Genomic DNA, 27,748 nt, shown 5'->3' with positions numbered 1-27,748 from the left:
TGTTAAACGGCTCTGCTGCATATTAAAACTCTGGGATAGCCCCTTGTGCCAGGCACACGTGGCTCTTGCTCACAGCTTACTATTTTTTGTGTCTGTACACATGAGAATAAAGGGCCACTAGGACCTGATGGCACTTACATATCCCTCTCACACATTAACATTATAGTTCATGATGCTATAAGCAAAAAGAATTCCCACTAAAGTCACACAGGAAAGAATCCCTTGGAAAACCTGGAACTACAAAGCAAATCAAGAAAAATACACATATGTATCTCTTACCCATTTCATGAGGAATTTCATGGCACAAAATAGCAATAGTCGTTGTCACACCTGTTTCTGTTGAGGACGAGAATGCTGCTCCTATTACCAAGCCATCAGCAAAATTGTGAAGACTGTCACCCACCAGAACCATTATTGCTAACAAGCTAATTTTCTTACCTAGGAAAAAACAAACAAAAAACAAACAACAAAAAAAGCCTAGAAGTTTTTACACAAACAGATCCTGTAATTTTTGCTATGTTAGAAATGATTTGGTTTTTTGGTGACTTCACATATAACATGAAAAGTCGTACTAATCAGAGGACAATAGTGTTTCTCTGTTTTATCCTTATTGTTACACTTCCTTCAATACATTTGGAACAAAAAAAAGAAGGTTGTAGAATAATTCAGAGATGCCAATACCAGAAAGTGGCTTCCTTATTTTTACTAGGTCAACTATTAGACAAAAAATTAGAATTAGGTTTGAGTCCAGTCTCATGATAGGTCCTAAGGGTTTCCATTAATCTTTCTTTCTTTGCTGAAATTCACACAAGTTTTCCTAGGTGTTATTTTTGTTTCTTTAAAAGATGGAAATTTTTCCACCATCGCTAACAGAATTGCACAGCTATAGTGAAGAAGAATATGGGGTTTCCTGCAGCTGATCATTTTAACACTGTAAAACATGCTACTAATGAGTAATATTTTCAGGGTCTGTTTTTTATGAGACTGTATTACAGTGAAAGATAGAGATGAAAGGCAACAAGCCTCGGAGTATCACTATTAGTACAGCATTACTGCATGCTCATTTCCAACTCTTGTTCCAATCAATTAATGGTCGTTATGCTCATAGCACTCCTGTCTGCAGCACCACTCATGGATGCAGATGGCTGTTTTTCTTTCCCATATTGTTCAGTGACCTTGGTTTAGTGTAGAACAGTACATCGGATGTTCATGATCAGGCATCTGACACGTGAAGAAAGGTGCTACTAGTGACAAAAAACACTGAAATCAAGCTAGGGAATTAGGGAGAGTCTCTCCGTCCAGCCTGTAACGCAGACAGCCACTTGGCATGCTGAATGGATTTGGGGGGAGGGATTTCATCTCAAGTAGCAGTGAGGCTCCATACATAAGCTCAATGTCTAGGGCTAGCAACACATAATTGGCTCACCTATCCTGTACTTTGTTCCATCCATTTTATCTGTAATCTTACAAGCAGGACCTCCTAATGCTTCTCAGGAAACTCATCCAGCTTCCCTCTACAGAGTATGGACAGAACGCTTTGCAAAGGGTTGCTTTTATGCCTGAAGAAGCAGGGCCGTGATTTGGGCCCTAAATATCATGTATTTTCCTGACTTTTGTTGGCCCCACGCAGACATAATACAACAGTCTAAGGAGCTAACGTGGAGCTGCACAGAACTGTCTGAATATAGTTATTACGAGGTTTCACTTGAGTAATGTTTCTTCAGAGATGACCATTTTATAGTGATGGGGGAGATGTTTTTCCTACAGAAACTGGCTAGAACTGAAGTCTTCAGACTATTATAAAAAACACACACAGCACATAAAAGCCTAACAACTGTATTCAGAAAATCCTCCCTAGTTGCCTGGGAGCTCTGCGGGTTCAGAACAATTGGCAGACTTGTGAGATTTTCCTGCCAGCTTACAGAGCCAGACGTGGATGTCCCCAGTTTGCACAGTTCTTTCTAAACAGTATGGGCAGTTTATAATCAATAGTGCAGAGCATGAGTTACATAGAAATAATAGATTCCTGCACGACATTAAGTTTGTGAGTTGTAATAAGCACTGGCGAGGACGAAATCATGGCCTGCCCTGAGATGTTATTAGTCTGTTTTATTCAAGTTTCTGATTGTTGAAGAAGATGTACCGTAATTACGGGAACTCACTCCAGCCTGTTGCCTGTAGTATAACATAGGGATCAGGTTAACATTGTGGAGCAATTGCAAATGTAAGCTTTGTGAACTTACTTGACTGAAAGTTAAGATGCATATGTAAACAAATCTGAATGTTTATCTTAATGTACTTTCAGCCTATTTTAAAGCAACTTTTTTACTAGCAATCATCTCACTGAGTTGCTGCAACAGTAACTATTAACTACTAGCTTATTGCCATATTTCTACAAATCCTCTTCTTAAAAAATCCTACATTTATATTTGATACTTTTCTCTGCTTAAATAGGGGATCGGGACTCATAACAAATTCTATTCCATAATTTTCATAAAGCTAAAGGGTGCAGGACTCTCACCATAGATTATGGTTTTTAAGCTTTGAGTAAAAGTTTAAAGCAAACATTTATCCATACATAGATCTTTTTTCCAATATTTTCATTACTCATACAGCAAAAATGTTTATAGTTAAATGTAACTTCTCACTGAATATGCCAAATATAAAATGCTACTGTTTCATCTTTTCAAATATTGATAGAATAAGTGTGGATAAATGAGGAGAGGGTCAGTGAGAAGTCATAGATCTTTTTCTTCCAGTAGCTTCTTGCTTTCTGAGTTACTCACTGACTATCTAAGGTGACTGACTCCTCTCGCAGTCCTGCTTGACATGCGTTTACAGGGAAGTCTGGCATTTCTGCAGATGGCAGGCTTCTGTCTTAGAGCTGCAGATTCCATTCCATTTTGGGAAAAAAAAACCACCTAAAAGTTTAGCTCAGTATCAAGGTGCCCAGGTATGTTTATGCATTTTGCTATTCATAAGAACTGTAACAACATAAACTTTTGAAAAAATGTATTCTCAAAAAACCCTGAACAAAACCATCCTCCCTTCCCTATTGTGGTTTCACTTACTGATTTCTAATATAGAGGTAAAACTGAGCTATGAGGAAAAAAAAATAGAACCAAACAAGAAATTTTACTGATAAACTAGATCAAATATAGTTATAGACAAAATTTAGTTTTTTGGAACAAATAACATTAAGATCACTAGAAATTTGTTTGTGCTTAGCAGGTAATGATGACTGAACAGAATGGAAACATCTAAAGATGGACTAATAGTCACACTAAAACTGGGACTGGATTGTGTACTGCTGGATAGGTGAGACTGAAGAAATGGAAATCCAGATTTCAAATGCCTCAGAAATGGAAATGAAGTCCACAAGAACAGAGAAGAATATTAGAAACCTAGAAGAAGATAATTACATTTTTAAGTAAATCAAACTGCTGACCTGAGATCTGAGATCACAAAATAAAGGGGTGTCCATTCTAGGAAATAAACTGATTTCAATTAAAATGCTATCCCTTCAGCTGAATCACTACAAATCTACTAAATTCACCAAGGGCACACAACTACAGTCAAAGGCAGAGTTTGCTTTATGCTCTAACCCCCCCCCCCCCTTTTTTTTTTTGAGTAAGCAGCAACAAAACAGAGAAGATAAGAATTACTTTGAAGCTCTCTGAACAAAACAGATTATCCTAAAACTGAGAGCCATCACAAGCCAATAATTCCATACATGTAATAAATCATTACTGGTTTAAGAAGGCTATTGCTTTAACGCGTAAGAGAAGAAGGAAGCAGAATTATATTAGTATACTGAGCCAAAAAACCAATCGTCGTACTACCTTCAGAAATAAAAGCCCAAGCAAAGCCCAATCTGTTTTGCATTAAATTTTGAATGTTTCCCTTTAAGCAAAAGCTTTAGAAAAATTATTTGCAACAGTGAGTAAACAAACACTAAAGCAGGGACAGTATAGGATTAATGAACTTCACATTTACAGGGCTGGCAGATGAAAAGGTTTTTAAGAAGAAATTTAATTATGTAGCCAAGCATCATCAGATGTGGTGAGGTAGCATACAGCAAACACAGCGCTAAAGCCAGCTTCACACTTTCAATTACGTCTTAGGTCTTAAGGCTTTTCCTGTTGCTTGTCTAGTCTTTTTCTTGATACTAACTTTTTTTGCTGATTGCCTTACTCTCTGGAGGAACTTCAGCAGGCTCAGAATCTTCTGGGCTTCTCTAGTTAAAAGCAAAGATAAGGGATCAGTGTTAAGGGGCTCTTCCAGCTACTGCTATAAATACAGGAAAATATCAAATAAGTTCAAGCTTTTTTAATTAAAGGTAGTTGCTGTTATTTGCATAGATATCATTAGAATAATTTGTTGAGCACTGGCAGTGTGATTGGTAGTGCAGAATCACATGAAAAAGAAATCTCCCTTGCCCAGAAATGGCTACAGTCTAATTCAGGTAGGAAGACAGACATTCATAAGCACTGTTGTAACCCAAGAAAATCATGTTTCTGCTTGAATACACAAAAAATCTGAGCCAAATGCAGAGCTGAAAAGAATGTCATAATTGAAATTGTATCTTTTCATTTTATAATGATTCGATGACTGTAGTTTCCTGTAGGTGTCTATAGGATTTCCAAGGAAAAATGGGTAGACACCAGTCTTTTTGGACTTCATGTTCTTCATAGTTACTCTGTGAAAACACAAGACTAAAAAAGAGGATCATAGGTAGGTTTCATGTCCTTTCAAATTTTTTTTTTTTTTTTCTTTAGGGTGGTACAGCCTCTTGGCCTTTAGCTATGGCTTTGTCTCGGCATCAGGCTTCACTGGCTGGGCATGGCAGCACATGAGTACGCTCCACTGCAATGAGTGAAATTTACCCTTATTTCAAGTGAAGAAGGAGACAGTATCTTTGTCCTCATCCTAGACAGTTAATTTGATGCATCAACCCTAATGTTTAATTAACAGAAACTGCAGCTCTGGGGAGAGAAGGGAGAACATGAGAAATCTCTCTCTCCCCCTACCTCCCTGGGGCTTTTCTTTCTGACTGGAGAAATTATTAGAAATTTGTGTCAGGGAGAGATAAGCCAAAAAAATTGTTTGTTTGAAACTAGAAAAACTGAATTTATAATCACTTTATTTTCTTTTTTTTTTTTGCCAAAAAAAGACCCCAAGAACATATTAAAGCTACCATGGCAGCCAGCGAAGAGTCAACAGCAGCACGGAAGAGTGCTTTGTTAGGGGCAGCAGCCACCACTCCAAAAAACAGAGATGTGTACTGGCTGCAAAACAGGATATGTTTCTTGGCTGCTATTAGCTTGGTTGTGATGTGGGATATGTACTGTAGAGGCCTGAGGAGGGAAGGGAAAGGATTTGGTTTTTAAATTCTACATTTTAAAGGAAAAATAAAAGTCTTTAATTCCCATGATTGCAGCCAGTCATATGAATTCCAGTAATTGTTCCACTTCTCTTATAATATTTATTCACATGCCACTTCTTTGAACTCTGAGTCAAAACTGCAAGACTAATCACTGACCTGAAGGATTTATAAGCTTTTCTTAGTCAACCAGTGTTTGTCTTACTATTACTCACATGACTCTGAAAAATTGGCTGCGCCTGTACAAACTAGCTAAGCCAGGCTAGTTCATGAGATCTATACATAACTTCAGGGGAATCTTGCATCTGAGAGGAAAGACGAGCTCATTCATTGTCATAAACAGGAAATGATGACGTGGCTCACAAATTAGTAAACATTCTTTACTTGTCTGTTTGCTCTGCATTCCATTGAGAGTTTCCCAACTGTGTTTGAGAGATTAGCAGTGGCTCATGAGGCTCTTGCCATTCACAACTCCTTTAGTAAAACAGAGTTCACATTATAGAAGATTTCTGGAGATTCTAATTTAAATAACCAGGAACCTACGTATCTAGATACTACGTACAATTTTCAAAGATTTGGTGGGAAAAGAGAAAAGAGGGTAAAAGGTCTGAGTCAATTTAGTTTGCAAAGACATATCTGTCTGGCTGCTCTCCACAGACCAACAGAAAATTATGCAACTTCTTATGGATAAGCACCGTTCCCCAATATCCAGTTTGTTTATGCTACTCTTTCAATCTGTGGAAAAATGCCCAAGAACAGTCCAAGATTTCATGTGTTCCCTAATTACGCACTTAACGCTCACTGCAGAAAATCCTGAAGTTTTTCCCATGGGACAGTCTGCTCTTACATACGATAATCTTTCAAACCCAAGGGAGGAGCAAAATTTTCAAGAATTTTATCAACACAAGGTCGTACAGGAAGCGTATTGTTATATCAATCTGATGCACACTTAAGAAAAGTTATTGTAAAAATCTGTGTTTGAAATCTCTGTAAAAGCTCATTGTAAACTTCAAAATCTAGAGATTCCTGACAATCATGTCACGTAATAAAGGACAAATCAATATAGATTGAAAAATAATACTGATTTATTACATTAATTTGCTTCATTTTTTGAAGAACAGAGAAAGAAGGATATAAAATCAGGGAAGTATGTCACATTGGTAACCTACCAACTGTATGGTTGAAGTAGATTTGCCTCTGCCTGAATGTTCATTTAATTCAGATTCCACTGGAAGATCATGGGAATGTCCCCAGTGCCCATTAACTAAAGAAAGGCCCTGCTGAATGAAGATGCTTTGCAATTAGTTCTGAAACCCAATGAACAGAGGTGCAGTCTTTCTCAGCCTTTTGTGGAAGTTTAGCATTTATAAGAATTATTTTTTGCAAAACAGAACCTATTGAAAAAGATTATTGGCTAGCATCAACATTTCTTAATGCTCATTTGGTTAACAAAACCCTGAAAAGTGAATCAGATAAATCATTGACAACCATAACAGTTTAATGAAACTTATTTTGTTTTAAAACTGAAGATTAAAATTTGAGGCTGAGATGGATATAAAAATTAAATTTAAAATTTATCTAGTTCTCTGTAGAACATGTTTAAAGATTTATGTGATGATGATAAAGGCCTCCTCTCCATATAAGTAACATAAAGGACTACTTTTTACCAAACAAACAAAATATCACCATCATCAGAATATTCCGATTTTGTTAATTTCACATAATATTCTTATGGTTGACTCAAAGACAGCGGGAATAGGCACTCATTGCTACGTATCTAAATCAGGCCAGTCATTAAACACTCTGTAAAACAGAACAAGCAAAGGCTTAGCCTTCTTAAGTGACATTAAGATACCCTCCCATGCTGAGAAACTTAATGAGCCATCACACTTTGTGCATAATCATATTTTCAGGCACCAGCCCCACTGCAATAAAGTAATAAAATTACTATGAGCAGGGCAGTGAGCAAGGAGATACTATTAATATAAGATTGGGTTCTATTGACCGCAATATATATATTAGATTTTCAAATCCACTGGGAGAGGGGTCAAAATGTATTTGGAAATTTTAAGATATCATTCTTTAAAATATCTTGTGCTTACATCTATGTCTTCCTCCTCTTCAGACAGAGCCTAGAGTAAACAACTGTCATTACTATTTCATACGGATACACATTCTTCACTTCCTCCAGTGCTAGTCATGAAAGTATGCTTACAGAGCACATTCAATTAACTGTTTCGTTCTTGAGTTATAAATATATGGAGCACATTCAGGAAGCACACAAAATCCACAGGGCAAAGCAAACGAGAAATTGAAGGTCAGTCTGGCAGGAACACTTTGGAAAGCTATTTTTAATGCTTCATTTAACTCATACAAATGAAAAGTATGTTCCAAAATCATTTTAACATTTTGTGCATGGTAAAATCTCAAAATAAAAGAGATTTTTTTAAAGGATAAATTTTACAGAGCTTTACCTGCTCACGTGGTGTCACCAAAAGAAAGAAACACTTTTCTATCAGAAAAAAACCATGAATTCCTCCAATTATTCCCAAAAGTTTCCAAATATATTCTTTTCCCTCATAGAAATGTTCTACCTCTTGTGCTTCATGTTTATGTAAACCAAGAGTCTAAAAAAAAAAAAAAAGAGATAAAGTAAATAAATTTACAATGGCAATGTTTTGAATTTTGCTAGAGTAATCCATAATGTGTTAATTCAATTAATTCTCAAAATTTTCTGTTGCCATCTCTTTCAAATGTAAATTATGATTCGAGCTAATCAGCTGAATAGTAGCTGGATGAAATGAATTATTAGAAACCCCTGCTACACTTCATCATCTCTCAGTGTTGAAAGGAATGATACTTTTCAAGACAGTTTTATGAAAATGACCTTTATACATATATATATTTAGTATATTTTGTTTGGAGTATATCAGTCTTAAAAGTCTAAAAAGTTTCTTGCATCATCTTCAGATGTAAACTTCATATTGAAAATAATCCATAAAGCTTTCTGCTGGTGAGTGCAGTTCCGTTTTTCCCCAGTGGCACAGAATGGTAGCCCTCCTTTGCTCTGAAAGTGGGCACTTTAAAGGCTACTGGATATGTCACTTAAAACTGGTGAAGGAGAATATATTCACACTCAAAAGTGTTTCTTAAAGAAATGCATTTTTCTGTCATTCACTGAGAATTGCCTGCCTTGAACCACTCTCCAAGTTCTGCTTCCAGAGATGAGGCACTGAGTACAAAGAACATTTTGACCAGGATTTCAAGTGAAGGTGTGAAGCTCTTTTTCAATGACCAGTTGAAGTCTACTCATAACAGTTGCATCATATCAGAGGAGACTCAGTCAAAAATAAACAAATACACACTGGAAAATTGGTTCTGTTTTACATACTTTCCTATTCTTAAATTTTATTTTATTAGTTTAGCAAAAAAATCATAGCACTCATTTTATTACAGTTCTAGGCAGCAGGATTAATTAGGCTGATAGCTCCTGGTTTTCTGGACAATGTGTGGAGGGCACTATGGATGCCTCATACAGCCTTTGAACAATTTCTCGTAAAAAGCATTGCAGAATCTGCCCCGTGAAAGAGCTTCATACACATCTAGAAACCTGGCTTGCACAGGACTTGTGGGTTTTCTGATTTTTTTTTGGTGAAAATAGGAACCATATTTTCTCCAAATTCATCATTTCTTGATTTCTGCTTCTTACTACTTGGAATCCGTCTTCGAACTACAAAGTGTAAATGTAATTGGAATGCTGGGTAGCTGGTCCACAGATTTCATGGAAAGCTTTACTTCTAAACAGATGAGCGTTACCCAGGTTTGTGTGTGTGTGTCAACATTTTAAAAACACAAAAGTGTGTATTACCTACCTGAGGAATAAGGTGTAGCAATGCATCTCCAGAAAGCGTCCCAACAGCCAAACCAACAAACAGCTGTAAAATGAGTGTATAGGTTTCTCGACAGGAGTTAAATAAAATGAGGGTTGTACCAAACATAGATCCAATAGTAATAAGTAAAACAGCAACAGTGCTGTAACCATACTCTGTAAGGAAAAACAAATGAAACAAAACAAGACCATCTTTAATCATTCAGTATTTGTGTTTTAGTATTTGTTTTGCATTTGTATTTGTTTTTAAGGCTGTGTTTTGCCACCTCTGTGTACAAGCACACAGAGGAGAAGTGACTCATTGCACCACATAGATTTTTCTAGTCAGGTATGATACAGATGACAGAATTGGAAGCCTAAAACCCATAATTTTTCAGGCTTTACAGCCAGTACAGTCTAATGCCTCCACATTTCAGGCCTTAAAAAGCTAAATAGACTGTGGCTGTGCAGATTACAGACACTCAGAGCAGCACAGTGAACGTTGGTCTGCACTTGTTTCCCCTCAACAGATTTATGCTTGTTATTGTGTGTCCTCACGTGCCACACCTGTGTGTCTTTACAGTCAAGACCACATTATCAGCCAAATCATATTCAGTAAACAAAGGCCTAAAACCTCAAAGGAATGTAGGCATCTAATTTAAGTTCTAAACATAAACTTTTTAGTCCAAATTATGTTTACAAATGTGCTGTGGATATACATTCCTTTAGTTACTACGTCAGGACCACCAGGTTACTGGGATTTTTGGAAGGTTACTCTTACAATTCTTCGGTTATACACTGCACACTTTCCCAACCTTTTGCACAACATGAATCCTAATTAATCCATAAGAAAGTCTTATGATGGAGGTAAAACACTGATGAGAAACAGACATAAAGGAACTAATGCCAAAATATTCAAAAGTGTCACTTAATGTTTCACACTTTAATAGCACTCCAAGTGCTCAGCACCTCATAAAATCAGACAGTAAATTTCACAGACTGCACATCCAAATACAAGGCTATAGTAGATACTTATGGAAGGTCAGGCCTTGATGACTTAGCCAAAACAGCACAACCCGTCAGTAAAATAGAACTGAAAATAAAATTAATGAGCCTATGCTCAGGTCACTAGGTCACACATAGGTCAAATCTGAAGGCATTCATCTGTCTCAAGCCAGCAGAAGTGTCCCTGTGGTCATGGAAACCTTCCTTTCCCAAAAAGCATAGGGAAAGGGCTGCAGAAAGGGCTCTTATTCATTCCATTTTGTGTTTGAATAGTTCAGCTTTGCTCATCTACACAGATCTCTCACCTTTATGAGACCACTAAAATGTCAGCAATTGGGCTGATGGCCTTTGACTGGACAGACTCTCACTCAAACTGTGAATTTGCCATGAACCTTCTATATGACCTGTGCAAGTTCCTTTCTTTCATTGTCCCTTGATTCCCCATCTGAAAAATGGGCATATCCCTGTAGCATAGAAAAGATAAAAGCAGTAAAGATCGCAAGGTGTTCAGGTAATGAGAAGAGAGATATAAGAAAGAAGGACTGCTGCCTTCTGGGGAGCTATAATGATTCTTCCTATTCTCTATGTTTCTTTCTCCTGTAACCGTTCTTGGGATATACATGAATGTCCTTCCATGCCCTTATCTAACACGTTTTTTTTAATTCACATTCATAGTTCAGTTAATCTGTGCACCATGGAACAATAGCTCAGCTCATTCCCACAAGCTTCTTAACTTGTGTACTTCAAGTACAGATAGAATTTAGAGATGAAAAGTGCTGTTCCATATGGATCGTTGGCCAGCAGAATGGGAAAGCTTACTAGTTCCTAATGGATCTAGTCATCTAGAGCTGACCATGTAGATATTAGGATAAAGGTATTGAAGGCATTGATTGGTAGCCTGGAAATGCTGCTCTAGATGCAGGTGATTATGGTTAGATGCCCGTTACTTTTTGTTCATTCATGGCTCCCAAATCCCCTGTCAGAAATTAATGCCCCCTGTAATACACCAGAACACCTAGGTTTGTAACCACTTCCCAGATATTACTGGTTTAAAGGAAAAACAAAACCGGGAACCACATTAATATGCCCTTAGGTCAGATCAGATTCAGGTTTTTTTGGGTTTTTTTTGTTAGGGTGGACTAGCGCTTGGTCACAGGAGAAACTGAGTCAGCAGAGTGGATGGGGCAGAAATCACTGGAAGCAGAGGGCCACGACTGCAACTGGAATCAATCTATTATACTCTAACTCACTTCTTGTTCCAGCTCTATCACACAAGTCCTGCTGCCCATGTGACTGGTTTTCTGGTTGTTTTTCTTCCCATAGTAGTATCCCCAAAGCTTCTCTGGTGTAAAATATCACAATATGAAAAACCAGCAACATTCACACAGAACTGATCTACATCAAGCATTTGCAACATCATGGTATAAAATGCCAGCTAACAAAACCTTAACGCTATATAAAGAGCAATGTAATGATTCTAGAGTAAGCCTGGTAGAAATTTCACAAAATAGGTCATTGCTGCCCAGCAACACTTATAAGGGCCTGTCACTTCTCAGTATAGTACTATTATCTGACATGTATGCTATGAAATTATAGAGAGCATAAATTAGTGTACAGAAATCTCATCATGTTTTGGTTTAAGGTTATTAATAAATGAAATGTCTCCAGAAGTTAAGCCCCTGCACCTCATCCACCTGAATTTTCACAATATTGTACTGATAACAACATAACTCACTTTCCAAAGCTGTTGGTGGAAGCTTTGTCTGCTTGAAGTCAGGAAGCTGACACGAACAACTTAATAGTTGCTGAATAATAGCTGGACTGATTTGCTTGAAGTGGTCCTTAGAAATGGAGGAAGAACTATTTTTTAAAAATATCTTCACAAGTTCACTGGCAGAGAAACAAACCTATGCAGAAAAGTATAGACAGTTACTGAATAAGTTGCATATACATAAAATGCATATAAGTTGCATTTAATGCTGAGGTTAAATATGGAATCCTAGAATAACAGTGTTATACAAACTAGAAAAAACTTATTTTCCATATACTGTTTTCTGGTTAAATTAATTCAATTACTTCCAATTCTTCCCCCCCCCCCGCCCCTCCCCACCCCCCCAGTTAAAAATTGATACTTCTATATAATTCGGAAAGACCAGAATCTTTAGTATGAAGAAGCACAACTTCCATTGAAGCCTGTTAATATCATCAGGATCTGACACAACAGTATTTTATTATTATACGTGCTAATAAAAATATTTCAATGCTAACACAAATCATATTCTTAGCTATTAATATAATATATTGGCTGCATCAAGGAAGTACTGAAAATTGTCCTTGTGCTGCATGTTTGTATCTTTAGTAAGATATGGAACTAAATTGTTATCTTAATTCTTTTAACAATGGCACAACACTTTAAGGTAAGCACACTAGGAGTTAACATAGTCTATATTTGCTTTAAAGATTACTTAATAATTGTATTATTAGAAGTACTTAAGAATTTGAACTACTTCTTGCTCTTGTTACAAACTTCTCTGTCAAAAAAAAAAAAGAACATTTCTTGGGAACATTTAGATTTTGATACACTTTCATGAAGACTTGCTTTTTCATCGACAGGATGAATCTTCTAGTAAAAACATGAGCAGTTAGCATCTGAATAGTTCTAGTGGCAATTTCTGTAAGAACTTTTAAAAATAAGTCCAGATCAATTATGCTATTCTACTTAAAGGAATGACCTTCATTTCTTAATCCTATCTAAACAGTTGCGATTCAATTGAATTCAAAGATAAATATTAATTTCTTTCATTTAAAGTAGTCTGCAGCTGAGAATCAAGCAATAATATTCCTAAATACTATTTTCTAATCATTGAAGTTTAAGTTTCTTCTGAAAGAAAACTACTATTTAAATAAAAAAGTTGTAATTATAATTAGTTTTAAATAACCCAATTAAAAACCAATGTCTTCCTGCCTTTGTTCTTCCACTAGTAAAGTAAAATATGTCTTGTAGCTCACTCAGAAACTAAATGAATTGAGTACTGATACATTTATTCTGAATACCACATTCGGGTCTTCAGGACAACAGGTGATCTTGCCACCTGGATCTAGTCTGCTCTCCCTCCAAGCAGGAGGGTGTGAAGACAATTCAGGAATGCCCATATTCGAAAAGACCTTTGGTTTGCCTGTTCTAGACAGTGACTTTGACTCTAAAAGTAGGAACACCAAGTGGTGACTGGTTATGAGCAGCATTCCTCACCGGTCAGTACAGGGCTGGTATTACTTTATGCCTTCATCAATGACCTGACTGATGGAACAGAGTGTACCCTATCACATTCACAGATGGAATGCAAATGGGACAAGTAGTCAATATGCTGATGGGACTGGCTGCTATTCAGAGGGATCTTGACAAGCCAAAGAAATGGGCTGACAAGACCTTCATGAAGATCAGCAAAAACAAATTTATTGTGCTTCAAACAGAATAACGCCCCGCATCAATAAAGGCTGGGAAAAACTGTCTGGAAGGTAGCTTTACAGAAAAAGCCCTTGGGGTCCTGATAGACGACTTGAACATGAGTCACCAGTGTGCCCTTGTGGCAATGAAGGCTAACTGCATACTGGGCTGCATTATCAAGGGGGTAGCCAACAGGTAATGGAAAAAGATTATTGTCCTCCACTGAGGACATCTGGACTACATCCAGTTAAATAACCAGTCGTACAAGAAAGACATTGGCAAAATGGGGGAAGTCCAATGGAGGGCCAACAAGATGGCTAAGGAATTGCAGCACATGATGTGCAGGGAGAGGCTGAGGGATCCGGGTTTATTCAGTTTGGAGAAGAGAAGGGTTGGGGGGTATCTTTGGTTTTCAACTATCTAATGGGAGTTATAGGGAAAATAAAGCCAGAGTCCTCTCAGAGGTGTACAGCAAAAGGACAAGAGGCAAGAGGTATTAGTTGAAGCAGGAAAAAAAATCTTATTTGTTATAATAAAGAGACCAATCAAAATGAAGTCAGTAAAGCACTGGTACAGGTTTCCTAGAAATACTGTGAAACCTCCATCTTTGAAGACATTCAGAATCCAATGGGACACGGCCCTGTGAAACTTGGTCTGACTTTGATGTTGGCCCTGTTTTGAGAAGTAGGATAAGGTAGATGAGGTCCAGGATTAGTATGAACCTAAATTTTAATGTGATTTTTTTATCAGGTACTGTAAAAGAAGCAGCAAAATCTCATCTGGAAAATAAACTGTTCATCCACATATGAAAAAATAATTCTTAATGCTTATTTAGTAAAATGTTCTTGTAAGTCTTGAGGCATGAGTACCTGCATCTTTTCCAGTTGCAAGCCCTAGACTTTTAAGTTTTTTAACACAGGGAGGCAGAGTACTAAGTCTCCATTAGTAAAGCAACTATGTGTGTACACCCGGAGGACGATACTGAAGAAACAAGTAAATCGAATTTGCATATTCTTATATGAAAAACTGCATGGCTGGATGTATGGATGGATAATTTTGGCTTCCAAAATCCCCGTTTCTTTACTGAGGAACAATAAATGAATACACAAATATTGTGACATAGTTTAACAGAACTTAATATTCTTGTTAGGAATTACTAAAGAAGATAATTTATCTTCTCTCCAGACATTCCTTTGCAATTTTTTTTCATCTGTACAGAATATTTGGCTCTCAATTTGACTCCCAAGCCTCAGATAATTCCCCTGCACACTTATCTTTGGAGCAACAGTCAGTCTCAGAAGTTCAAGAAATCAAAAAAGGTCTTATAAATTCTTCTATTGCTGGAGAAGAATTTTACTTCTTGTACAGATGGTATCACTACTGATTTCTGTCCTCAATAATTTAAAATTAATATGAAACACATTTAAAATGACCTTCATCTAAAATTATGTGGAGACCCCCTTAAATGCCTCATCACACTGATCAGCATGATTGTCTTTCGTGGTCAGCTGGAAAGAATTAAACATATTGATAGAGTATGTATTCCAATTGCAATAAAATTACACAGATAAATATTTATCGGAATAGCATTTGACCAGATGCCATTTGTCTCAGCTCCACATCATAAAATGACCACACAGCAAAAGTAAAAAAAACCCACAAAACCAAAAAAAAAAATTGCACATCTCTTATTCTCCTAAATGGAGAAGAAATGGTGTCTTTGAGTTAACTTAAATTGTAAAGAACTGAAAACAATAGAAACATATTCTTTGAAGTAAGTATTTCATATGTATATGTCAAAATATATACAAAGTATATACGTTAAAGTCTCCTTTTTTGCCTAAGGAATGTCTTCCAGTCTAAAGGATGGAAGTCAGTTACCATGTTAAATAAATATTGTTTATAATTGTGATTATTTTCTAATATTTAGGATAAGGATAAAATTCACCTGCAATGAGCCACCATCCTTCAAACACTTCAAAGAAGATACTGGATAGTAGCTAAAGTTTTTTCTTACAGACTCTGAACTTTCTAAAGGAGGCTTCTGGACCCTATAGATTATAGATGGCCACTAAAAGTCTTTGGAAATGTCCAATCTTCAGTCTACAAAAGCCTTTTATAACAACGTAGGTAGAGACTTTAGTTTACTTCTTTTACAGAACAACCCTTCTTTCTATGAGGTCACTAATGGGCCCTAGAAGCTCTGCGATATAAGAGCACAAGAAATCTCTAATAATACATGAAAGCATCAAAGCTATGGTACTACAGTCCTCTCTGTCTTGAAGAAACACCTGATTCCATGTAACACTAACCATTCTGTTAGCACCTCCCAGCTACTTTAATCACACATTCAACATCCATTAAGTTCTTCCCCCAATTAATATTTAAACAAATAAAAATATAAAAATATAATTCAGTATCTACACGACTTTTTGAAATTAATAAATTTTACTTCAGAAATAACGTAGTGCTTGCAAACCAATTTGAACTTATCACTGAAATTCTGTGACCAATACTACAATAACATAAAACCAAATTAACCTTATCCCAATCTGTGCTCCTTTCACGATCTTCAAAATAACCTTTCAGATAATCTCCTCTTGTATGGTTTGCCTTGACTGGAATATTTCTGGTTCCAATATCTCTGATTGCCGTACTAGAATGTCTTCTCTTGTGACTGTGTAATTGTCCATTTACAGTGCAGGTCTTTTTGGCTGTAAGCACGTTTAGGAGTTCTTCTAGTTCTAGTAATTAATTAGAAAACAGATATGTTACCCTGGAAAATACACACTTAAAAAGATAAAAACAAAAGTAATTGTTAAAATTTTGTTACTTTTAATGTTAATTCAACTCCTCATTTTAATACTTTTCTCTCTCCTCAATTTGGTACTGCAGGTAATTTCCGCTTAACACCTCTAGAAGTAAGACACCTATATACTCAGCCTTTTCTTCTTTATAGTACCACACTCGGATGTTTTGCCTATGACTATCTCAGAGGAAAACATGTGACTGAAAGGCAATTAATCTTCCAGTGAATCATCGGTCTCTGCCAAAGTTATCTAAAAATTACCACTAAATAGCTTCACCATTCTTAAAACGTTTATGTGTAAATGGAAGATCATGCTAAGACACCATGGACAGGTTTTCAGATACTCCAGATCCTTTACAGGCTGTCCTGAAAGCAATCGTCACGATGGTATCTGCCCTCCGCACCACACTTCAGATGTGGAACACAGGGCAGCGGATTTTCTCTCTCCTTTGGTCAAGTTGCTAATCTGGAAGCATGCCTGTTTACGGGCCTGAAGTAGGGAGGACGGAGCCAGGAGCCCTAATCCAAACCTGAGACAACGCAAGGATGTATCCCATGACACAACTTGGGTGCAACGGGGGTGCCTGCTTGTGAAATGCTTGGTTATATGAGGGGGCATGCTCTAGCCTATCTTACTTCACCTTTCTTCACCCCTGCATTTTCAAGTGATATCATCACAGTGATATTTTCTGTAAACCCAAGTTGGTCCATTGGAAACAAAAGCAGTCCACAAATTAAGTTCAAAGGAATTTAGATCAATGAGATTAAGAATGTTTCCATGTGATAATCCTTTATTTTTTAATGTTGTTATTCAGAAAAAGCAAATGGTATAATCTTAATGGTAAATCTTACAAAAAGTCTTGTGATAAGATGTTTGTCTACTTTCTTTGTCTAGAGCAAAGAGATCTGAATGGAGCTGAAGCTAGATTTGTTTTCTAAATATAGCCAACTCCAATTCTCTTTTTTTCTATGCTGTCAGTTCCTTGCTCTTTCCTGCAGTTACTATTAAGAATTTAAATAAATTTAAAAGGAAAATTTAATTAGCTTAGGCTTAAAATATACTTACACTGTAACAAACTGGTTAAGGATATTTTTTTTTGTTTTGTTTCTCTGAATGACACCCAAACTCCACCAACCATAAAATTTTGCTATTGTCTTCACCGGGGCCTGGATTTCACCATATATAGCTATTTAGTAGCACTGTGCCCAGATGACTCCATCCATTCTTGTAAATCAGTTATTTTAGAAGATCTGGCTTGGCAATTTTAAAGGAAGGGTTTTGCTGCAAAACCAGCTTATGCAATCTAGGACTCCAAGTGTAGGCCTGAGGATTTTGTTCTTTTTATGTTATTTACTTCTGTGATTCAACGTACCTCTGTGTAACCTAAGAGTGGTAAAAATGTTTTTAGCTATGCTCAATTCAACTTTTTAAGCTGTTTTAACCCATACTTAATGGAACTTCTTGAAAGTACTTTGAAAAGCTTGTAAAGTGTTGCTGTTAGCAGTTACCACATACAAGAAAGAGTAGATGTCTCCTAATAACCTTCTAAATCCATAGTAGGCAGGCCCCTGAGTTGACAGTTTAGCTTCTTAAACTGCTAAGCATGCAGAATCTTTTACAGACTTAGTAGCAGCTGCTGAGAGCTCAACACTTGTGGAGTTTTTGTTTTTTTTTTTTTAATTATTATTTTTGGACCACTCAGAACTCTCTTATATTTTTTTTATTTGTGGTTAAGTAGCATTTCTGATACATCTAGCAACAGAGCTCCTGAAGAAAATGAACTTCACATATTCCAGACTCACTTGCTGGGTACCAAGATCAGAACGTGCGTAGGGAAGCACAAACCATGAAGATGTTTTCAGGCACAGCGGGCAGATACCAGAGAGCATTTGGCCAAACACAGAGTAGCCTGTGTCTACTTCATCTCTTCTGGGGATACGTCTACACTGAGGTGTGAGTGACTAAGGTGCCTAATCTGGCCTACCATACATGAATTTTCCTATCTATACCTAAATGAGTCTTGCAATGTATAAAGATTCGCATAAAGAAGCAATGTAAATGAGGCCCCAGTGAACTCTGCCCTCACAGCTAGATTGCCACTCTCAGAGCTCTCTTGGGTAGTTAAGACTGTGCTGAGCAATTAAGGAATAAATTAATGTGACAGTACACATTCAGTAATCTCAGTAACAATTTGTTTTATGCCTCTCAGAGAATTATCAAAATAAAGAGTTTATTTTCCAACCTTGAATTTAAATTTAGAAGAGACTACATAACAGCTCAAAAACAAAATGGCATTTAAATCTAAAATGAAGTGCAAGAAATCCTTTTGGCATTTAAAGATAGTTTACATCAAATCTGTGTTGCAAAAGGCAACTAGAGATGAATAAATAGCTTACCTGTCACTTGGAGCTCAGTGGTACTGTTTAGAGAATTGAAAATATATTTTATAAAGAATTCTGGGGAGGGCAAACTTGCTTTCCCCATACAGACTCCTTGGAGAGCCAGAGTAATGATTAAAGCAGCCAGGCGTGGAAGAGTGTTTTCATCAGCACCATCTCTGTCCATTATATCAGCATTTTTCTCCAGAGTACTCACATCAACACACTGAAATCAGGAGAAAACAGCATGAAGACAGCCCTGGTCACCTCCATTTAAATAATCAGAGTGACAGGAGAAGAAACTGGAGAGAACACTTTCACAGACAGCCAGAGTAGAAAAAATACTAAGATTAAAGCTGTAATTAACAACAGGACATCAAATGCGAAACAGAGGATGTTTTCACGAGAACAGGCAAAAAATAAAAAAGCCTGAAATTTTACTCAGTGTCTGATGGGGAAGAAGTACAGTCCTTCATACAGGTTATTTTTGCTTAGCATTACTTTCATGCTGTTTGTATTATATCTGTGTCTTCCTCAATTGCACCTACATCTACTTCCAGAAAGTGGCAGAAAAGGGAGGAATTTCTGCTAAGGCACAAGAAATTGACTCAAACAATACAGACTTTAACTCCTCACCTCAAACTTCAGAAAGAATTCTCAATGTTTTTAGTTCCCTACCTATTAAATGGAATCAATAATATGTAATGGGGCACTTTATCTGGGGACAATATGAAAATATATAATTCTGCCTCTAAAGGGTGACTTCCCTGCTGGGTGACCAAACAGGAGCAGTTGATAGTCACGTACACCCCTGTGTGTGGATGTGTGCAGGTCTGAAGCGAGGGAGCAGGGTACACCTCTCTCAGTTACCTGGAAACTTATCCCTGTTTTCTTCTATTTCTGCCTTTCTTGTTTATTTTCACTGTGAACAGTTTGGGTTTGAGGGAAACAAAACAACAAAACAAAAAAAAGGCAAAAAATGTTCAAGTTCATTTGTCTCTAGCCCATATTAACTAAATTCAAAAGTCAACTAGATAAGCCAGTACAGTAATCATTTACAGTAATAAATTATTTTACATTTTAAGCTTTACATTTATTTTACCTCTTTCTATATATATGCCTTCAACGCTGCAGAGAGGAGGCTGGCATTTCTTTTCCTGTCCATCCATTACACATATAAATTTCCACAACCCAAAATTTCATTCTCATTTCAAATAATACATTAGGTGTTATGACTGAGAAAAGGATATTTTCTGTGAAACCAAAACATATAAGGAGGCACTAAAAACGCTTTTCTGCTATTACTACCCTGCATCGTTGTACCTTTTCCATAAATCAAGTGGTGTGATTCTAAGCATTGGATAGCCTATAACATTTTGAGTACCTTCAAAAAACCTGTCTTTTCCCTCATGCCAGTGAGCAGTGAAGTCTCAGTTGCTGAACAGACTTGACAACTGATTATTCTGCCAGCATAAACAAACAGACCACACAGTAAAGCACTTTATGGATTGTTATTCTATCTTGACATGCCAAATACCCACCGATGCCTCTTTACAGTTGCCCAGATACCACTAGAGCTCTCGGAAATCGGCACGTTCACCAAGACTCAGAACCAAAAGTACTGGTGAATGAATAATTTATAATGGGAAACAATTACACAAAGAACACAGAAAGAGGAACTGGAGGCCCTCAGCACTCTGCTGCACAGCCAGGACTCCCAGCCATCTTCTGTTTACATAGGAAACTGTACTACAGTATGGTGTAAATCAAAATCTAATGAAATGAAAAAGAAAAAGGAAAATTCAAACTTTGCAATAAACCAAATTTAACGGTATATTATGAACAGATCTAAGCGGCTTCTCACAGCAGGTCAATCTTTACTTTAGAAGTTACTGAATCTGGCAAAAACTTATTTTATTGCCCATTATAAGGAAAACAGTTTTTCTTTAGATTGTGAACTCTACAATATAATTCTATTATTTTATACAGCCTACTTGAGATAAGGAATAATAAACAGTGGTGAGAAAACTGGCTGCTTGTTTCCTGATTTAGGAAGGCAGTTTTTAGCTGAATACACTCAATATGCTTTTTTTTAAACTTTCAATTTAGACTTATCTGTACCACTCTTTCTACAAGGCATATTTGTGCTGGCAGATAATTAGTCACAAATACACATATCCCAACTGAAGGAAACCATCACAGCTTTGGACAGATTCCTTATTCCACCCTGCTTTGGATGGACATGGAAAATGATCACAGCAAAATGATTCATTATTTCTGCTATACAGCCAGATCGGGTTTGGAGCTGTTCTGTTTTACACCATTTAAATACAATGACTACCACTATATCTATACTAATAAATACAAGAGATGAGAAAGTATTTTCTGTCCTTGAAGCCACGTGCAAGATCTCGCATCTACACAGCTATGCTCTTTTCCATCTGCCCTAAGCAGGGCAACTGCATCTAAATTACCTGTTGGGAATGGTCCCTAATATGCGCCATATCTCCCCAACCCTGTCTCAGTGGACTCTGTGTAAGTGCTAGGTAGCACATACCAAAAGCAAGTCAAGGAGAAGACTAGTATTAAACAGCATGTACAACAAAAGACCAGTGTTCAGCCTGTACTCTCAGACTGTTATTTACCAGTTTTCTGGAGGACCACAATAATGACACAATGTCTGAACTATCTTAAAGGCATTATATCAGTAATAAAAATGAATTTATTTTTACTTATGGTTTGGGTTTTTTTTTACCTGGGTTTCAGAAGTTTTAAAATGTTGCCTTACTGCAGCCAAAATATCTTCAGTCTCATTCCGTGAAAAATAATAACAGTCTTCTTCATGTCTTAAACTAAGCATGCTATGTAGGTAAAATGCATAATCCTTATTTTTCAAGCTGAATTCTGAAGAACACACATCTCTGTGATGAAGAATGTAGTAGAGGAGAATAAGAGAAATTCTCTCAAATACTTCTTCGCTGAGATGGTCTTCTAATTCTCCACCAGCTATTAGTAGCAAAGCATCTGGTTCAAGGCACTGCAAAAAAAGAAAAATAAATGGAAATTCAACTCAAGCAACACATAGCCATTCATCTGCAAATACAATCAGAGGGGAAGATAGGAGAATTCAAGTCTTCAATTTAAGGGATCAAACCTAAGCCTACACAGATGCATGCTGATGGAATGGCAGGAGGAGGTTGCAGGTAATTCATTGCAGTTCTATGGCTGCAGGAACACACCACATTTTTTTTTCCAGAGCCCCTTATATTTTTAAGAAATGTCAAGTATCCAAGGGATTTAAGATTTACTGCAAAACAGGACTAACTCTGATCAACCAGTGTAGAGAACTGAAAGTTTTCCACTGACTTCAACATACTTTATTTCTGGTGACAAATATATTAGAAAAGGGCTAAAGCTACTAATATTTTCACCTGTGTATTCTATGTGTGTTTATATACTATAAGACAAAGACTGTATCTGGACTGTAGTTAATTCAGGATATGTAAACAGAAGTTATATCATATTCAATGCACTGTTAAAAGACTTAATTGCCCTGCAATCACACAGCTATTTTTATATTTTCTTAATTAATTCTGCTAACTGGAACAATTCGGTTCAGTGCAGAGCGCTAGCACAAGGTCTCAACACCATTTAGTCCTCCCAATGCATTTGAAGAGGGACCAAAATGATATACTCACCCTCTGCAGGCATTCTATCCAAGCACAGATTTTTAAGACGTATGTATATCTATATGAAAACCTCTCCACTTTTCTTCATACAAAGACACTTTCCAGAAATTTTTGCCAGCTCAAGCAAAAGTTAGTCTTTAAAATTAGACCAGAAGACCAATAGAGCTCTATGTCAGGCTATGGGAAATAAGATACTGAATTCCAGAATAAAGAATCTTTCTTGAAGAGATCCTGTAACTATTATCATTCATTGTGTAGCTGTTTTTTTCCCAACTGGCTCCTTTCCAAGCATGTTCTAGGCACGTCAGGTAATCTCAATTATCATGGGCAGAGCAGCCAGACTGTACATTTCAGAAAAGAAACTACAACGTGAGGGTACCATGGGAGGATCAAAACTGCACTCTAATAAATTCATGAATCCAGACAGAAGCTAGTTTTTCAGACTAAATTGTGGCTACAAGCATGATGCGTTGGTTGGTGTGGCTCACCTTGTATTCTAGTTCATTTTCCTACACAGAAGCTGAGTAGAATCCAACACATTGTCACATTCAGAAGCCAATGAAGGAATTTTCTACTTTTTAATAGAAATAATTCTAATAAAAATTCTCACAAATAGTTAATTTAAAAAAAACCCCAAAACTGTGGATGGCGGTAATCACCAAATTAAATATTTATACTCATCAATAAATTAGATTACAGTATGAACCACGGTGCCCTGCCTACGTTGTCTATCAAGATCTATAATTCTAACTTTTTCCTGATGCACGTCTCTGAGCATTAGTATTTGGGCTAGCAGGAATATAGACATTCTGTTTTCTGTCCCAGAAGACCTCAAATTAGTCAACCAGCCTTTTCAAACACTCAATGGTAATACAATAAACATACTGCATGTAGTGGAAGATTTTCAAAGATGTCTATAACATTTCAAAACCCAGTAAGGATAAAATGTAATCAGTAAAGCTGTTGTTTGCTCTTGTGAGGAAGACGACTAAAAAAGAAATTGCTAATTGGAAGGAAGAAGGTACCTTGTAAGAGATGCAGCTACTCCGTAGTATATGGGTAGCCCATAGAGAGTGACCTTTGAGCAGATATCAAGAGGATACAAATTGGTTCATCACTAGTTATTTTGCTGTCATTAATATTTTACAGGCATAACCATCTGCATGGCTTTGTTTTAGAAATGCTTATTTGCTATAAAGAAGAGGCTAACTTTGAACCTGGGCACTGAACCTTGCGTTTCTTTTGTTTAAGAGACCAAAAGTTAGAAAAAAGTCTCTTACCACTGCAAGAAATATGACTTCTGTGTGCTTAGGAGATAAAGAAGTGTTGGGTGCCATTCAACAGCTGCCAGCCCCTGCCCAAAGAATCTTGAGGCCAATACATAACAACAAATCAAAAAAGGATCTAAGACAGTGTTAAACTTCACTGCTTTTAAATACCCATTGGAGACATCATTAAAAATTAAAAACAAAACAAAAAAAAAATCTGAAAACAAAGTCATGTGGTATGACTGGAATCCTGGATTTAGAAGGGAATGTTGAGTCTGAAGTCAATTAGTTATTCCCAACAAGTATGGGAAAGAAAATGCCAAGCTAAGGTGGGGCATTCTGTTTCAAATTTTGGTGATCTTGAAGGATAGTGTTTCTTGCAGAGTTTTTCCTATCTTAGTTTACCAAATCTTGTTAAATCATCTTGGAAGATTTCAGCACAGGGCCATGATGCCGTGTCTCTCTCATGGATTTTCTATAGACAGCTGTGTTCATGTGGCACTGGGAGTGCAGGATCTGTGCACTGTAACTGACACAGCCAACACTGAGAAGTGCTGGAAATGGTCAGAGTCGTCAAATTCTTCCCACAGGAAATTTCCAAGATAAAGCCTAAACAGAGAGCAAGTCCTGACCAAAGTAAGCCCCAGCTAAATTTCACTTGGATTTTTTCTATCCAAGGACACAGTGAGAATGCTCTCCACAAATATATCAGAAATAGAAGAAAAAAAATCAGCAATCCAGAGAAGCAAAACAAAGAGGGAGAACAAGAAGGCCCAGACCCCTGTTTTGTAAGGTTTAGAAGGACTCTATAACCATTACTGTTTAACAGGTTCTCGGCTTTTGATCTGGGTCCATATATGGTACATATCCATTGCCCATATGTGCAAATAGAAAAACTGCACAATCTCGTTCAAAAAAATTACCCATTTAGGGAATAACACGCACCTACATTATTTATGTATGAAATGTCATGTTGAAGCTCATATGAAAAATGGGAGCATTTGCAGAAAGCGCCAATTAAATGAGTAGTTGTCTACTGCACAGGAGAAAAAGGATGTCCATTTCATTGGCTTGGCAAATTGCCAAGAACGGTATATTGTGAAAGCATTCACCTTTATGACCATCCTCATAATTCTGATATAAAGTGACACTCTGCCATATGTAGGTCACTGAACAATGCCAGAGCTAGAGCAATGTTAATTAAAGCCAAGACTGACCAAACCCTGAGTAGTCCCTTTCAGCTAAGTTGTTCGCTTACCACTATCTCCGTCCTACCAGAACCTATGATCTTATTACACTTGTTCCTTTCTTTGTGAAATCGGGAATTGGTTCTGAAAATATTCTCAACTCAACTACACAACCATTCCTTTTGTGAAGCTGTACCCTGGACTATTTCCAGTTTCAATTCGAATTTGTAGATTCATTGTTCTGCCTTTGATTGTCCTTGACCGGAACTGCTTATCAAAGCCCTCCCCTAAATCTTGAATATTTCAGTGAAGTGGCACATAAATCTGAGACAATCCCGTCTTTTATATTTATGAACTAAAATCCAGAACAGAAAAAAGAAAAAAAAAAAAGCGGCAGAACTGGTCCCCAATTTTTACCTATGTCTTTCCACAGAAGAAATCTTCTGTGTCCCAAATTCAAGCTCATGCTTTTATAGTTAGATCAAGGTAAAGTAGAAGAAACCTTGTTGGAAAATACACACTTGAAAACTTTTAAATGAAAATTATTAGTGCGATGGAACTGAAGCATGGCATTTTTAAGGAATCCCTGTCATGTTTGGAATATCTCTTCACGAGCTCAAACAATAAATAGTAATAATTCAGAATGAAATGATTAAAGCAGGGACAATTTTTCTGCTGCAACAACAAGCCCTTGACATGTTTAGGTTTTGTATTCAGGAGAGTATCACTCTAATAAATAATTTTAGAACTCACTGTCAATCCTGCAAAGATATCCCTCATTAATTGAAGCACTAACCAGATTACAATCCTCTTGCATGCCATAAATCCGCTGTGGGCACTCAGCTCGCTCCAGTAACATTTTGACCAGTTCTCGTGAGTGGTTCATGTGGAGCTCAGTGTTGTCAGCTGAAAGAACGCGTAAAACTTCCATCAGATAGCCTCGGCTGGGAGCATAGCTGCCATCCTGCCCATGCTCTTCCCCAGGCTGTCCTTCAGCAACGAGCACGCTGAATATGAAAGCGGAACATACCACCCCAAGAGCTGGACGCTTGGTCAGAAAACACATCTCCTCTTCCTGCAGTGCGTGATCTGCACTGAATGTTGGATTGTTGTTTGCACTTCACAGCTTAAACTTGAAACCTGAGGAATCTGAATGGTAAAGGGGAAAAAAACCCCAACCCTTTAATTAGTGTGAATGCAATATGTTTGAAAGGATTTATTAATTGGTCGGCTAAGCTGATTTGCAGTGACAAGCTGTTTTTGAACAACAGGGAGCCTGTAAGGGCTTTCCAGCCCAGAACAGCAGGAAACTAAGACAACCGTGGCCTTAAAACTTCTGTAGAATTACCATCAAGAGGTTGACTCAAAGTGCCTTTCCCTTCTCATAAAAGTAAAGTGTATGGTTTTCATTTCAGTGTTATGCTATTGCATTCACTAATAATCCTCTTCAGTAAGAGCAGGAAAATACCATAGCTTTCACGTTCATTCCATTATGAAACAGGTTTTTAGTATCAAAAATAGCTGTAAATAAAGATTACTAGTCTAATTCTGATACGAATGGGCAGTAATTATGTTACACGGCAATGATATAGAGCAGTTTTTATTTTGAAAACATTTTACCAATGTTGCCGAACTCCAGCTACACAGCACAAAACAAGAATGAACAGGATGTACTTAAAAATTAGTAATATTTTATGATCAGACAAAAGAGTTACAAAACTGAGGTCATAATTTCATTCATAGATCTCAGTGAGTAAACAAGACAAACAGACCAGAAGCAACAAGCTTAACTTGTTAACTCTAAATGCAAAAGATATTTTATACTGTAAATCTGTCTTGTCACTATCCTTCCTAATATACCATTGCCTCTCTTTTAACAATGATCTTTCTCAATATCAAAGTGCAAGAAACATAAAAGAGTTTCACTTCTCTTTTCCACAAGGAGATTTTCATTTTATCGACAGGCAGATGCTGGCAGTGACATACATTTTCAGATGATAACGCACATGTGTTAAGCAGTCACACATAAGTTCAGCTTCTTTTAACAGCAATATGATACATGTGCGTCTTATTTTAAAGGAAACTCCGCTAACAGAGTTTTTAAAATGAAAACAGAACTGCTGAATTCAAACTGGCATTCACTCAGATAAAGGTTAGTAAGTTTTTAGACGTTAGGAAATCTTTTGGTGTTTAGATACATTTCACTGTTAGCAGTTAGGAATATGTATCATTGTTACGAGGATGCACCTATTTCTAAACATTATTTTCTTACCTTCTGAAGGGGAAAAGATTGCTTGTGTATCTAGCTTTGTGGCCTGCCGAATCCTCAGAACTATTTAGCTGCTGGAAGTCCAATGTTTTTAAAATTCCTTGATGGTGCTGTGGAAGCTGGAGAGGATTAGTTTATTGCTGCCTTGAAAAGTTTTCAGTTGCTATGGAGAGAGCTGCTCTTAAGGTAACAATGGAGGTGGACAGGAATTAGTACATGTTCTTCTTGGCAAATTCTAAGCACCACATTATTGAATTTATTTCACATATTTTAGTAGTTATTTTATGTAAACAGTCTCTATTTTAGCAGTGCAAGACGTATAAAATCTATTGAGGAATGTATTTCATGACAGTGGATAATACATGCAAGCAATCTAACTGTTCTCTACGTTACTACGTTAACGGATCAACAAGCCTACATTCTACAACAAGCCTGAATTTTTATTA

General features: G+C 36.9%; 1 protein-coding gene across 1 annotated transcript in view; it reads right to left on the bottom strand.

The window, feature by feature from the left end:
* SLC39A12 (solute carrier family 39 (zinc transporter), member 12) overlaps window positions 1-27,486 on the bottom strand; it is a 34,562-nt gene extending 7,076 nt beyond the window's left edge. The window contains exons 1-10 of the mRNA XM_009887124.1: window positions 27,306-27,486; window positions 25,830-26,182; window positions 21,645-21,926; window positions 18,908-19,115; window positions 16,243-16,445; window positions 11,992-12,163; window positions 9,256-9,428; window positions 7,858-8,010; window positions 4,174-4,237; window positions 280-438 (exon numbers count right to left, since the gene is read on the bottom strand). Of these exons, the coding sequence (XP_009885426.1) occupies window positions 280-438; window positions 4,174-4,237; window positions 7,858-8,010; window positions 9,256-9,428; window positions 11,992-12,163; window positions 16,243-16,445; window positions 18,908-19,115; window positions 21,645-21,926; window positions 25,830-26,099 (1,684 nt within the window). The 5' untranslated portion in view covers window positions 26,100-26,182; window positions 27,306-27,486. The remainder of the gene's footprint in view (window positions 1-279; window positions 439-4,173; window positions 4,238-7,857; window positions 8,011-9,255; window positions 9,429-11,991; window positions 12,164-16,242; window positions 16,446-18,907; window positions 19,116-21,644; window positions 21,927-25,829; window positions 26,183-27,305) is intronic.
* Window positions 27,487-27,748: the final 262 nt, after the last annotated feature.

The sequence above is a fragment of the Charadrius vociferus genome, unplaced genomic scaffold, assembly GCF_000708025.1.
Source record: "Charadrius vociferus isolate BGI_N301 unplaced genomic scaffold, ASM70802v2 scaffold126, whole genome shotgun sequence".
NCBI classification, from domain to species: Eukaryota; Metazoa; Chordata; class Aves; order Charadriiformes; family Charadriidae; genus Charadrius; species Charadrius vociferus.
The sequence above is the reverse complement of the archived record's forward strand: the minus strand, read 5'-3'. Positions and strand labels throughout refer to the sequence as shown.